This window comes from Dama dama, chromosome 21 (assembly GCF_033118175.1).
Source record: "Dama dama isolate Ldn47 chromosome 21, ASM3311817v1, whole genome shotgun sequence".
NCBI classification, from domain to species: Eukaryota; Metazoa; Chordata; class Mammalia; order Artiodactyla; family Cervidae; genus Dama; species Dama dama.
In genome coordinates this window covers 44,193,590-44,207,295 of record NC_083701.1, presented here as the reverse complement: position 1 = coordinate 44,207,295, position 13,706 = coordinate 44,193,590, and the positions used below count along the sequence as shown (strand labels likewise).

At 39.7% G+C, this 13,706-nt stretch overlaps 1 protein-coding gene across 2 annotated transcripts in view; it reads left to right on the top strand.

The window, feature by feature from the left end:
• Positions 1 to 8,633, top strand: part of MAL2 (mal, T cell differentiation protein 2) — a 31,221-nt gene extending 22,588 nt beyond the window's left edge. Inside the window, exons 3-4 of one of the 2 annotated variants that reach the window (XM_061123561.1) lie at positions 3,319 to 3,474; positions 6,346 to 8,633. In XM_061123561.1, the coding sequence (XP_060979544.1) occupies positions 3,319 to 3,474; positions 6,346 to 6,417 (228 nt within the window). In that variant the 3' untranslated portion in view covers positions 6,418 to 8,633. Of the gene's footprint in view, positions 1 to 3,318; positions 3,486 to 6,345 lie in introns of both variants that reach the window. The other variant, XM_061123562.1, reaches the window with a different exon arrangement.
• Positions 8,634 to 13,706: the final 5,073 nt, after the last annotated feature.

Genomic DNA, 13,706 nt, shown 5'->3' with positions numbered 1-13,706 from the left:
GACTCATCTTCCCAGCCATGGCCTCTCTATTCATGTACCCATCATGCCAGGAGCCGGATCAGTGAGTTCAGTCTCTCAGTTGTGTCCGACTCCTTGCGATCCCATGGACTGCAGCACTCCAGGGCTCCATCACCAACTCCTGGAGCTTGCTCAAACTCATGTCCATCGAGTTGGTGATGCCATCCAACCATCTCATCCTCTGTTGTCCCCTTCTCCTCCTGCCTTCAATCTTCCCCAGCATCAGGGTCTTTTCCAAGGAGTCAGTTCTTCTCATCAGGTGGCCAAAGTATTGGAGTTTCAGCTTCAGCATCAGTCCTTCCAAAGAATGTTCAGGACTAATTTCCTTGAAGATTGACTGGTTTGATCTCCTTTCAGTCCAAGGGATTCTCAAGAGTCTTCTCCAAGACCACAGTTCAAAAGCATCAATTCTTTAGCACTCAGCTTTCTTTATAGTCCAACTCTCACATCCATACGTGACTACTAGAAAACCATAGCTTTGACTAGATGGACGTTTGTTGGCTAAGTAATGTCTTTACTTTTTAATTGGTTGCATCAACTGGCCAGGTCATCTTCCATGTGGATGCTTCTGGTGGGTGTGACCACATAAAAGAAAGGTCACACTTCACATTTCACGCCTAATCCCATATGTCCATCTCCCTACTCCACACTTCCTTGTCTCTGAACTTTTATTTTGGAGGGCCCTGACCAGCTTACCAGACCTTTCCCCACTGCGGATGAGTCTCTGTTGTTCTCACCTTGGGCCACTTTGCTTTCTTAACAAACTGTATGCCATGCTACACCACTCAGAGTTCCATCCGTTAGGAAGATGTTCCCTAACTGCTCTTTCACAGCCAGCTCTGAATGTGTCTCTAAAGCATGTGTAATACAGCTAATGTCCCTTTTTGCCTTGTGACAGCACATCATGCCACGAGAAAGAAGCTCAGGTGTTTTTCTTCCCCTTCATCTGGATGCTAGGGATCTCTTCCCCATGTGGCTATAGGCTTGGGCTGAAGGAGGAGGGCAGTCCCATCCTGGTGGGTGACTTGGGGGCCTAGGCCACCTGCTCACACAACAGACTCCGGCCCACTAGCCCAGCTCAGCTTGAACTCTGATGTCCCCTTCCCACCTGAAGAAGCAGTGTTGTGACTCTATGAGTTGGTGGCTTTGAGAGAACGCCATTCATAATGGGCAGTTCTGGATACTTAGTCCTTTGTTGTCTCAAGATCAAGTGTTCCTTCCCTACAAGGGCCCAGGAGGACACCAGGAGATGCTTTTCCGAGATGTGTAATTCCCCAATACAGGTGACATGCCTGAGTCTGTAACTCCAGGAGCTGACATAGTGATTTTCTCACCACCGTTGCCATGAGTTCCTCTTACACTTTAGGGTGCTTGCATGCTGAGTCACTTCAGTAGTGTCCAGCTCTTTGTGACCCCATGGACTGTATCCCACTGGGCTCCTCTGTCCATGGGATTCTCTAAGCAAGAATACTGGAATGGGTTGCCATTTCCTTCTCCAGGGGATCGTCCCCCCCACCAGGGAATGAATCTGTGTCTCCTGTGCCTCCTACATTGCAGGTGAATTCTTTACTTGCTGAGCCGTCAGGGAAGCCCAAGGAGGGAGGAGGCAAAATTAGGCAGGAATGGAAAGGTGGTATTGTGTGTGTGTGTGTGTGTGTGTGTGTGTGTGTGTGTGTGTGTGTGGAGGGCTGGAGTGTAGGTACATGTGGTCATTGGTTGTGGGAAGGCTCAGTCAGAGAGGTTGCCACATGTAAAGAGTATCAATCTTGAGGTATAGAGTGATTCCTTGGGGCGAAAAATGAGACCAGCATGGCTGATGTTCAAAGAGGAAAGAGGGTAACATCAGATAAGGCTGGCAAAGAAGGCAAGGACTACATCATCCTAAGAGTTACAGGCCATGTCACCCAACTCTTCCCATTCCTTTTGGGATGAAATGAGCCATTTTTGAGAGTCCCCTTCAGTAAATTAGATGAGTATCTAATGGTCTGAAACATATTTTTCTCTCAGTCTTTATTACTACTTTAAGTAAGACCCATTTCTATTGCATTTTATCTCTCAAAGTAGTGACATTGGATTTTGACCTTCGTCAGTGAACATTTATTGACTAACCACATGTAAATGTTTAAGCATTTCTCCTATAGATTAGACATGTGGCTAGCATATAACTTTTTTCTTACATCATTTGAAGGCATTGGTGGGTCAATTTATAAATTAGAAGTGTTAAGTAAGCATTTTTAGCATTGTACCTTTTGTAATTCTCACTCCTAGTTAGTTAACTTTGTCCTTATTATTCTAGGGAGAATAGAAACAATTTCTGTGGACTGTTTTGCTTGCTGAATGGGCATTTACACAAAAGCCATGCAGTGTTCCTTTTTTTTTTTTTTGGTACTATAGCTGTATCAGGAACAGTTTGATAGAGAGGAAAGCAAATGGACTTTGGAATCAGACAGACTGGTGTAGGTTTGAGGTCTCTCTTCAGAAGTTCAGCTTTGTGGGGCTTTGGGACAGTCATTTTATCACTTCACCAAAAAAAAAAAGAAGAAGAAGAAGAAGAAGAAATTGCTTGTTTGTTAAATGGAAATAATAAATGGTGGTTGTAAGAGTGATTAATAATAAATGTGAAGTGCCTGCTATAGAAATTGCCAACAAAAATACACAGCAGTGTGTTGATGGTACATTGAGTCAGGTTAGACAATGTGAATTTTAATAGTTATATGTCACATTAATGCCAGTGACAGATAAAATAACTTAATAACTGCTGAGTTTTGCATGAAAACTTCCTCTACTTTTTGTAGAAGTATTTTGTTTTTTAAAATGTCTAGATATATGGTATTGAATTAAATTATTTCATAGATATTTTATATCTCTCAGTGTATGGAATGACAATCTAATGAATAAAAATAAAAACTGCTCAAAAATAAAATAATTATGAAATCTGTGTATATGTTATTATATGTAGTTATATAATTACTCTAACAAGATGTCATTTAAATGCTCTTTTACTTGAATTTTAAGGGCAGGAATTCTGTGGTGCCGTATCTAAATTGAATTAAGTATTTTATCAAATTCAGTCTATCTGAAGGTTTGCCACTGTGCCAATTACAACGAGTCAGTCGGTTGATTTCCTTGGGATTCTAACAGCTTGACATTGCTAAGGGAGCCAAAAGAAATGGCCAATGTGGTTAAAGACTGATCAAAGGTTCTGTTTTTCCTGAACCTAAACTTGGTTCGAAAGAAAAAACACTTGGAAAAGCTTATTCTCTTTACTGGTAGATGTCTCTCTTTTCCATCCTCTTTCAGGACTTCGCTTACCATTTTACAGTCTTCGTATTCTACTTTGGAGCCTTTCTGCTGGAGGCAGCCACCACGTCGCTGCATGACCTGCGCTGCAATAGAACCGTGACTGCGCAGCCACTGCTGAGCGATAACCACTATAACACAAACGTGGCAGCCACAGTAAGTGAGGGGTGAGCGCTGTGCACCCACACCTCCCCGCCCCATCAGGGTCTCTAAGAAACTCCTCTGGCAACAATAGTTTCCTTTAATAATAGCCATCAGCATTAAACATATAATAGCCGTTTATCTGTACAGTTAGCCTTACGAGCCAGGCCAAGTACTGTCATTACCGCAGTGCTGTGGACGATGAAGCTGAGGCACCAGGAGGTTGACATTCACATAAGACCATACCTATACGAGTGCTCGTGGTTGGCCTTGAGCAACAAAGTCTACTTTGTGAAAAGAATTAATTGTGATTTCTACTCTGTGTAGCTTCAGACGTGGTCTTTGTCACAGACACAGATTTGTCCTTCCCTTTTTCTGCCTAAATGAAGCTGCCTTAGTAATCTTCTCCATGCTTTAAATTCTGCATTAACCCCCATTTTACCCACACACTCTGATAGAAGTAAATCTTTAGTTTCTGAGTTTTAATAACACTTAAATGCATGAGCCATTCATCTGTGACATTCTTTTGAGTCCCTCACTTTTCATTTCAGCATACCTTAGAGCAGCAGTCAGTCTCCAGTCTTCCTGGCGCTAGGGACTAGTTCTGTGGAAGACAATTTTTTCATGGACCAGGGGTGCAAGGGGGATGGTTTCAGTATGATTCAAGCACATTACATTTATTGTGCACTTTATTTCCATTATGGTTGCATCAGTTCCACCTCAGATCATCAGGCATTAGATCTCGGAGGCTGGTGACCTCTGCCTTAGAGAGAGAACTCCTTTTCACTAGTAATAGATATCAAAAGTAGTCATTCATGCAGGGACCAGTCAGCCCAGAGTAGGTGAGTGAAATCCACTGAGCTGATGAGCTGACTCACAATAGGGGAACCATCTTGCAGATCAGATCAACTGATGAACAAAAATGTAAGTGGACTCCTGGTCAAAGCAGAAACTCCCTCCTGGCAGGTGTATACTTGACATAAAATAAAAAATGCACCAGGCTTTTTTTAATGGAAATCATTTGAGATAGAACTTATCAGAAATTCTATGCAAACATTAGAACAGTATTATAAATAGAACTGGGGGAGCCACATGCATACAGCCCCCCAGAATTCACTGGGGATAATGTAAATTTCATTATCTGCCAGCGCAAGGAAGACATGGAGGACAATTGTAACTACGTGTGAGCAACCCAAAGTGCAGTAAGATTTACACTTTGAGATTTATGATTTAAGAGTATCATTCCTCAAGAAAATTTGAAATGTCCTGAAATTTTGTAAATCGTGTATGAAATGTGATAGTTTCCCAAATTTGACAAACCTGCACAGTTTGCATGTTACTACAAATATGTATAAAACCAAAAAAAACTTTTTTTGTTATTGAAACAAAACAAATTTTAATCAACCATCAAAGAAGAAACAGTGGATTTTATCCAGGATTACAAAATCTCTCTCATGCTATTGTCATCTGAAATAGTCTTGTGAAAGGATCGCTAAGAAAGTGGGTCCTCTGAAGTAAGAGGTTATCAGTCAGGTAGTAAAACAAAATTGTTGTTCTAGATTTGGGAATATTTGTGACATTTGTCAGCTTTTCAGAATTCTTGGTGGTTGTGATTTCTTTTCATGTTCTAATTAAATATTCACGTTTGTACTTTAAAATAAAGTGATCATTCTCTTTCAACAGAAAAGAAATGCCTAGATCAGAGATGTAAGATATATATGTAAATGTACACCTGACCCACTCCAGTACTCTTGCCTGGAAAATCCCATGGACGGAGAAGCCTGGTGGGCTGCGGTCCATGGGGTTGCTAAGAGTCGGACACGACTGAGCGACTTCGCTTTCACTTTCACTTTCAAGCATTGGAGAAGGAAATGACAACCCACTCCAGTGTTCTTGCCTGGAGAATCCCAGGGTCGGGGGAGCCTGGTGGGCTGCCGTCTATGGGGTCGCACAGAGTCGGGCAGGACTGAAGCGACTTAGCAGCAGCAGCAGCATACCTGATTCACTTTGCTGAGCGCTGGAAACAAACACGACATTGGAAAGCAACTGTACGCTAGTAAAGTTTCCTTAAAAAAGAGAGATATATCTAGAGACAGCCAGCAGAAGGGTGGGGAAAGCAGCAGTATGGTAATTACACTGTAAAAATGTTCCGTAGGTGGATCTGATATTCCTTCTCAGAGCTCTGGTTTCCTGGTAGAAGGATTCCTGTACTACATCATAATCTTCTAACATATTGAATGGTTTGGGGAGTTTTCTATGGTTCATAAACCCCAGAAGGGTGAGGACAATACCTGTTACTTGTTTATATGTACCATATATGTACCATAGTTATATGCACACATAGTTGATGCTAAAAAAATCCTTTTTGAATACAAAGGACAGTAATTCAGAACTCATGCACATTTGAGAACTATCTCCCACGCCAACCTGATGATTCATTCCTGTGGGTTTTCTGTTTAGCTCTATAGTCACTTCCATTGTCACAGAAATAATCTGCTCCATCCTCGGGCCCTGAGAGAGAGCTACAGTCTGTGTGGCTGTGAGATCACCTTGCAGGTAGACATCTCATCATGAAGTTTTGAATATGCATCATGTTAGGGGTCTCATCAGTACCTAACAAGTGAGTCCAGTGTGTGAACAGAGGCTCAACCTAAGGCTGTCCACAAATGATGTCCTATTATTAGGGGCTAGAATGTTTAAAAGAAGGGGTTAATGGTATGAGAGGATAAAATCGTTAAAAAAAAAAAGGAATCTAAATCATTTTCTTAAGTGTTGAAGTATCCTTAAGTAGGCTGGTCAGTTTTCAGACAGTTGTTCCTTTGGACAAATGATTTCTTAAAGTCAGTGTTATGAATCTGATAAGAATTTTTGTTTCTTCTTTCTTAGATTTTTGCCTTTGTGACGACAGCTTGTTATGGTTGCAGTTTGGGTCTGGCTTTACGAAGATGGCGACCGTAACACTCCTTAAAGACTAACTGCTTGTGTGTTAGTTTCATTTGTGTACTTTTTATGTCTTGATCAATTTGGGTACCGTTTTGTTCAGATATAACAATATCCCCAAAGTAATTTGTTTGGTATATGAAGAGAATCTAAGTATCCATCCATCTAAGTATCCATCATTTCATGGATGGAAATTTTATTATGATGTTAGGAAATGGCCTTTAGTTTTACATTTATCTGTCTCTTTTTTTTTCTTATTTTAAAGAATATTTCCCTTTACATCCATAAAATACATAGATAGCATTCATGCAAAAGGGGTATCTCTTGTATTTAGTTGCCAAATCACCAGAACCTTAATTTTAATAGGTAACTAAAATTCCTGAAGAAAAACGCATTTAAAATAAGGTTCCCACTGAACTCTGTGTTTTAGTGTAAAATGGAGATCAGCATTCTTTTTCTCTAAAGGTACAGATAGTAAATATTTTAGGCTTTGTGAGCCATACAGTCTCTGTCACAAGCACTCATCTCTGCTGTTACTATGAAAACAGCCGCAGACAATATGAAATGAGTGAGTGTAGCTGTGTGTTCCAGTAAATCTTTATTTTCAAAAACCAGCAGCAGACTGGACTTGGTCTGTGGCTACAGGCTATCGTTTGCTGACCTCTGGTTTAAAACCTTGGCTATGGGTTTTGTATTTTATTAAACTGATCCTCAGAGGTCTAAAGTGAATTCGACAAGCCACGTAATATTTAGTCTCATTCAGTAATCACACTGCCTTTGGGTTAATGGTCAAACAGTTACCCTTGAAGCAGCTGTAGCATCTCAGGCTAATTCAAGCAGAGTCTTGAGTACAAGAAAAAGTAATTTATGAAGTAAACCCTAGTGGCTTAATCCACCTAAATGTTTTCCTAACAACTGAGCAAAATGCTTAGCTGGCATTCTTAAAACAAGAGCCCCAGAGACCCCTAAGCCACTCCTGAAATGGGTATCTAGTGCCTGATGTTTTACTTTGGGTTTATTTATGCTTCAAATAGCAGCTGTTTGTCCTGTATATGAATAGATGAGTATTTTTATGTGGATATCTGAGGCTTTACCCAATAGAGCTCTCCAAAGGGTAAACGTTTTACTTCTAATTCTTTTACATGACTCTTAAGTTAAATTCAAACCGAACATGAGATGTAACTTAAAGTTGCAGATTCTCATCTAGAGAATAGTCCTATGTTGTTTTGCACTGGTGAGAAATACATAGAATCAGTTTTCAAGGAACAGTGGTCACAAAAGCTATCTCTGGCTGAATAGCACAGAAAAGTATTTTAACCCACCGCAGAGACCCTGGTCATGGCAAAGTGCCAAAATGGCTTGAGAACAAGTTAGAGTTAGGCCCCAGCTCACACCACCTGTCCAAATGAGATACTTATCTCTTGCCCCAAGAGGGCAGCCTCTGGGAAAAAAGAGTTTTTGATTATTTTATATTTTCAGCCCTTTGTATTTTGGTTGAATCATCCCCTACAAGTGCCATGTATAAGTGGAGCAGTTAGATTTCATGGAACAATCCTGAATGAGCAGCATAATCAATGCTCAGTGATCAAATGCTGTTTATGTAATAATCCCTTAGGAAGAAGAATCTTATTAGGGGTTGGTTTGTGATGTAACTATAAAAATAAAAGGTATATTTAATATGTGGCAAGAAGAAACCAGTCTTATGACTTTATCATAGCTTTTCTATAAAAATCCAACTTCCTTGGTTTTTTCAGTTCCATACCGCACACTTAAAACCTGTATTATAAATGGTCTATTACAAAGTCATAAATGTGCCATAAGGATATATCATCCATTCCGGCTGGAATTGTTAAAAGTCTGCTAGATTTAGTTGTGAGATTATATTTTTTTTCCAAAGTATAACAGGTCCATGCTGCTTGGTGGCATTAAATTAAATGATTTCGTGAAACTGCCTTGGTGGCACTTTTATAAATGCATTGCTTCTTGATCATAAAGAACCAAGCCTAGAAGTCATTTAACTGTGAATACTTTGAATTGTAAATTAATCATGATCTAGATTTGGGAGTTGACTGACAAAGCACTGAACAAAAATTATAGCATTTGAGAATTTCTTTGTATACCTTAGCTGTAAAAATGAGGAAGTGTTGGTTGGTCTTAAAATCTGGTAACTCCATGATGAAAATAAATTTATTTTATAAGTGTTATGACTCTAATAAAGTATTCATTTGATAATCTTTGGGGGTCATCTATTTTTTATACAGTTCACTTTGAAATTCAGTTAAAGGGTTGATATAAACTTGACAGATTTGGAGCTTCTAGACTCATAATATATCAGAGTTCTGTTTTAAACATTTCTATGTAAAAGACAGTCTTTGCCAGCAAGTCTTTTTTATTTTTATTTTTGATGAAGATTCAAGAGGTAACTCTTTGAAAGTATTATAAGTGAAGTGAAGTGAAGTCTCTCAGTCGTGTCCGACTCTTTGCGACCCCGTGGACTGTAGCCCACCAGGCTCCTCCATCCATGGGATTTTCCAAGCAAGAATACTGGAGTGGTTTGCCATTTCCTTCTCCAGGGGATCTTCCCGATCCAGGGATCGAACCCAGATCTCCTGCATTGTAGGCAGACGGTTTACCGTCTGAGCTACTAGGGAAGTATTTTGAAGGAAGTATTATAAAGGAAGCTTAAATTATACTTTATTTTATTTTAAAAGCATTTATATAGGTTTAATACATGCCAGACAGTGTTCTGAACATTTTTTTTTCAAATATTAATTAATTTCATCCTTATTGTAACAACTCTATGGAGTAGCTATTATTGTCACATTTCAAAGACAGGGGAGCCAAAACACAGACCATAGGAAACACCCAGGGTCATGCACCTATCAAGTGGGAAAGCTGGTATGTAAACCTCAGTCTGGCTGCAAAGTCCAGGTTCATCATGGTTGTGGATCCCTTAGTCCTCCCAGATTATGCAGTTTTATATAACCAAAAATATGACTCCTTTCAAAGGAGGTTTTACAAGAATGCTTAACACATAACTGCTTATGATAGATGTTACCTTCTAGAACTTTTTTTTTCTGTCACAACCAAGGTCTCACAAGTTTAGCTGTAAGAACTTAGACCAAATTTGCAAAATGGGGGAAAATTGAAGCAACTGTGGTCTGCAAAGTTCTCCAGACTGCCTCAATATTGCTCTGGTCCATTCATTCTGGTTCTGGACTAGGGGCTTCAGTCACTCCATTGCCTTACATCAGTTTAGCCCTCATTCATCAAGTCCTAAATTGACCTGGCTTTTTTTTTATCACCCCTGGAACTGACATCAGAAAGGTTTTCTAGTCTGAGATACACCATCCAGCCTTTACACATGAAGTATGAATATGCACCTCTGCATATGCCAGAATCTGGAATTCTAAGTCATCATCATGGAAGGTTCTGTCCTCAATCATGCTTCAAGTTTGTCACTAAGTGACCCAGTTTCTCAAGTGGCAGCTTAATGTATTCATGGGAGAAAGGTCCAGGATTTTGGAGAGACGTGATTATCTTTAGTGTATACATATATGTATATGTATATATATATATATATATATATAGTATTTTGAAAGTTCAGCTTTTTTAGTGAGCATGTATTAGGCTGTACCCTGAGCAATAGGTCAATAAAAGTTCCTCTCTCCAGCACTTTCTTTCGTCAAGTCTTCCGTGGCTTGCTTTCTCACCCTCTTTGGGTCTCAAGTCAGTTGTCACCTTTGCAGGCCCTCCCTGAGAACTGAGTTTAAGCTTGAATCTCACACCAGCACTCCTGTTCTCCTTTCCTGCATTTTCTCCATGGCACTTATGATATAGATTTTCAATATATAGCACATACTTTGTTTGTCCTCTTCTCCACTGGAGTGTAAGGCTTATGGAGAGGAATATTTTTGTTTAGAGCTTTATCTCTGGTGCCTAGAATAGAGCATAGCAAAGAGCAGGTACTTGGTAATTATATAATGAGTTAGAGAATGAATATTGATGACAATAACTTACTCTTGTATTCTATCAATATGTTCTATAAAAATTGATCTTACCAGCACTTGAAAATTTCTGGTATGTTTTTCACCTAGTTGTGGATGTATTTCGGGTGAAACCTAACCTTAAAGGTCGTCTACTAATTAAATGTATGTATATTACCAAAATGTTGTATATTACCAAAATGTTGTATAATCAGTCTTCTGTAGCAGAGAAATTGTAATAATAAAAACTTAGCATTTCATGCAAGCTCATTAGATTTTTATTCAAACATTTTCATGACTAAAGATATAACTGCACACTCAACTGACTTAGATAATCCTGAAAGCATCATGAAAACTAAGAATTAATTGTTAAAAAGACTGTCATTTTTCTATAAATGATCAGAGTGGAGGGCTCTGATTAGTAGTTTTGGCCAGAAATTATGAGAGTGACTGTTGCAAACCTAACAAGAGGTGGAGGTATCTATAATATGGCATTTTGATTTTTCATGTCTCCCAACTCCAAGCTTTATCCTTGGGTATGTATTTATGAGAGGTACTCTAGATGAAGGATATTGTTGAGTTCCCCATATTCAGTTTAATGTGCCATTCTAAGTAGGCCTGATATCCTGAGTCAAGGTACAGTTTAGTTGATGCAGTGATGTTTTGATGCATCAGTATCCTGGGCCATGTTGCCTTTTTATGAAATTCTACTTGCTATTGATTTTTAAGTATGCCACCTTGCTGAATACACTGAAGTTTTTGTATGGAAATTTTTTGAAGTGGAGTAAACTCATTTATTTATATACATAAGTATATAAAGTATTTAACAGCAATTGAATAAAGAATTGATACTTTTAGGCTTAACAGTTGTCTCAATTTTTGAACATACATACCCTATTTAGCATATAAAATGTAGGAACTAGTGTCAACCTATTTTAAGTATTAGTAAAACATTTTAAATTTTTTCTTTTTTTTTGGATGCCTTGTGACTTCTGAGATCTTAGTTCCCTGACCAGGGATCAAACCCTGGCCCTCAGTCGTGAAAGCATAGAGTCCTAATCACTGGACCCCCAGGAAATTCCCGAAGCATTTTAATTTTAAATTTTAAAAAATAGTTAAAATATTATCTTTTGTTTGACAGAAGTGTTAATGTCTCATTTAGACACACATTTTGGTAAGAGAAGATGTCTGTTTTAGGGTCTGGTGGCCACAGGCATTGACTTTAACAATACCTTGGCTTTGGATTCCTGGTGAGATGATAGCTCCTCCATTTCTTTTGAGTAAAAAAGTTGTCTAAATCTCAGAAATCAACTCTTGGCCAAAGAAACTTTTTAAGAACGAATAAATTCTCAGCACATGGATATATTAGGCTCTTTTCCAAAGTAAGATGAGTAAGAGTTGCCTCAGCTTTTTTTTTTTTTTTTTTTTAATATATAGTTATACTTTCAACATGGATTATGCATGCATCCTAAGTTGCTTCAGTTGTGTCAGACTGTGAAACTCCATGGACTATAGCCCACCTGTCCAGGAGGCTCCTCTGTCCAGGAGATTCTCCAAGCAAGGATACTGGAGTGGATAGCCATTCCCTTCTCCAGGGGATCTTTCCAACCCAGGGATCGAACCCACATCTCTTACGGTTCCTATATTACAGGCAGATTTTTTACAGTTGAGCCACCAGGAAGCCCTCAGTGTGAATTAGGAAAGTATAATTTGCATATAAAAGGTATCATTTTATGGATATTATTCAGCATGAAACTAAATAAACATTTAAATAGGAAATAATATTCCATTAAGAGCTGTATGATTTGAGGTGAGTCCATTTATCCAAGCCTATATCCTCATCTATCAATGGTGAGCATAGTTACAAACCTGTGGCAGTAGGTCCTTGGGAAACAAGAACCCAAGATAGAGTTAAAAGTTCAAGCAATTTATTGGAATTAATGCCTATGAAAGGTCAAGAGGAAAGGGGGGAAAAATAGGAAGAGTTCCAGGCTGTGTTCTAGCTCTGAGAAAGACTCAACCATCTCAGCAGGGAGCTCCAGCACCATGCAGGTATCCTGCACTAGCTAGAAGAGATGAGCCCTTGTACCTACACCATGCTCAATCACTGGCTGTGGGTTGCCCAGAAAGACCATGACCTCAGCTCGCTGGCTGAAAAGCTACAGGAAGGTTGAAGGCACTGCACTCCCGGAGGATTTCGTGGGAGCTCTGAGCAGCACTCTGGGTTACCGCCACTTGCTGCTCCATATGTCACATGGATCCACTTCTCCATCTGCGTCATGGGAGCCACTTCTCCAGGGTTCCTGTGGGCCTCTGGTTCTAAGAGAAGAATTAGAACAGGGATGTTACCCCAGACTACTAGCCTCATGACTGTAGGTGGACTTGAAGCCATAACTGACACTCCTCATCTCTCTGTGATTATCTACGTGAATTCTGCACCTTCCTTTCCAGGTCTTTCATGTCTCTGGTGTTGTGACCCAAACCCTCATCTCTGAGGGGTTTGCATTGTCCCCTGGGGTTAAGGAATTCTTTCTTATTCACTCTTATGTTCTTCTTTTCTTGATCAAGTATCCTTAAGATCCAATTCCATTGGTACTCCCCTGCTCCTGCAAATAAAATGCTAGTTAATTTTTGCAACTCTCTTGGAGTATTCTCTCTTTCTTTTTTTTAAATCAAACCCAACATGAATTCAGCAGGGCTATTCTGAGGGGGGGCGTTCAGTAGAAAGGTGGGGACATGTCCTGGGGAAGTTTCTTTCCCGTGTCTTTTCTGTCTGCAGGGGAAAGTACTAACTTTTAATAAGGAGGGATGAGGGATGAACTACCTCTGAAGCTCCAAGCATTTCAGGGAATTCTAGAGAGCCACAGTCTTTGGCAGTATCTGGGCTTCCCAGGTGGTGCAGTGGTAAAGAATCCTCCTGTCAATGCAGGAGAAGCTGGAGACTGGGTTTGACCCCTGGTTCAGGAAAATCCCCTGGAGTAGCAAATGGCAGCCCACTCCAGTATTCTTGCCTGGAGAATCCCCATGGACAGAGGAGACTCATGGGTTACAGTCCGTGGTTTCGCAAAGAGTTGGACATGACTATGCATGCACACATATTCAAACATCCCTATCCCATGTTTCACGGGCCAAGGCTTTCCTCCTCAGGATGCTGAATTTAGTATTACAGATTTGCCTTAGTAGAGAATGCTTTGAGATTCAGTAAACCTGTCAGATCTTGAGTGTGCCCTTTAGCTGTGTTATTCTCACAATGTTTATAATTTCATATGTTATTTCCTCTGTGTTTTCAAAGGCCTGAGTTATCACATCACCCAGAGTATT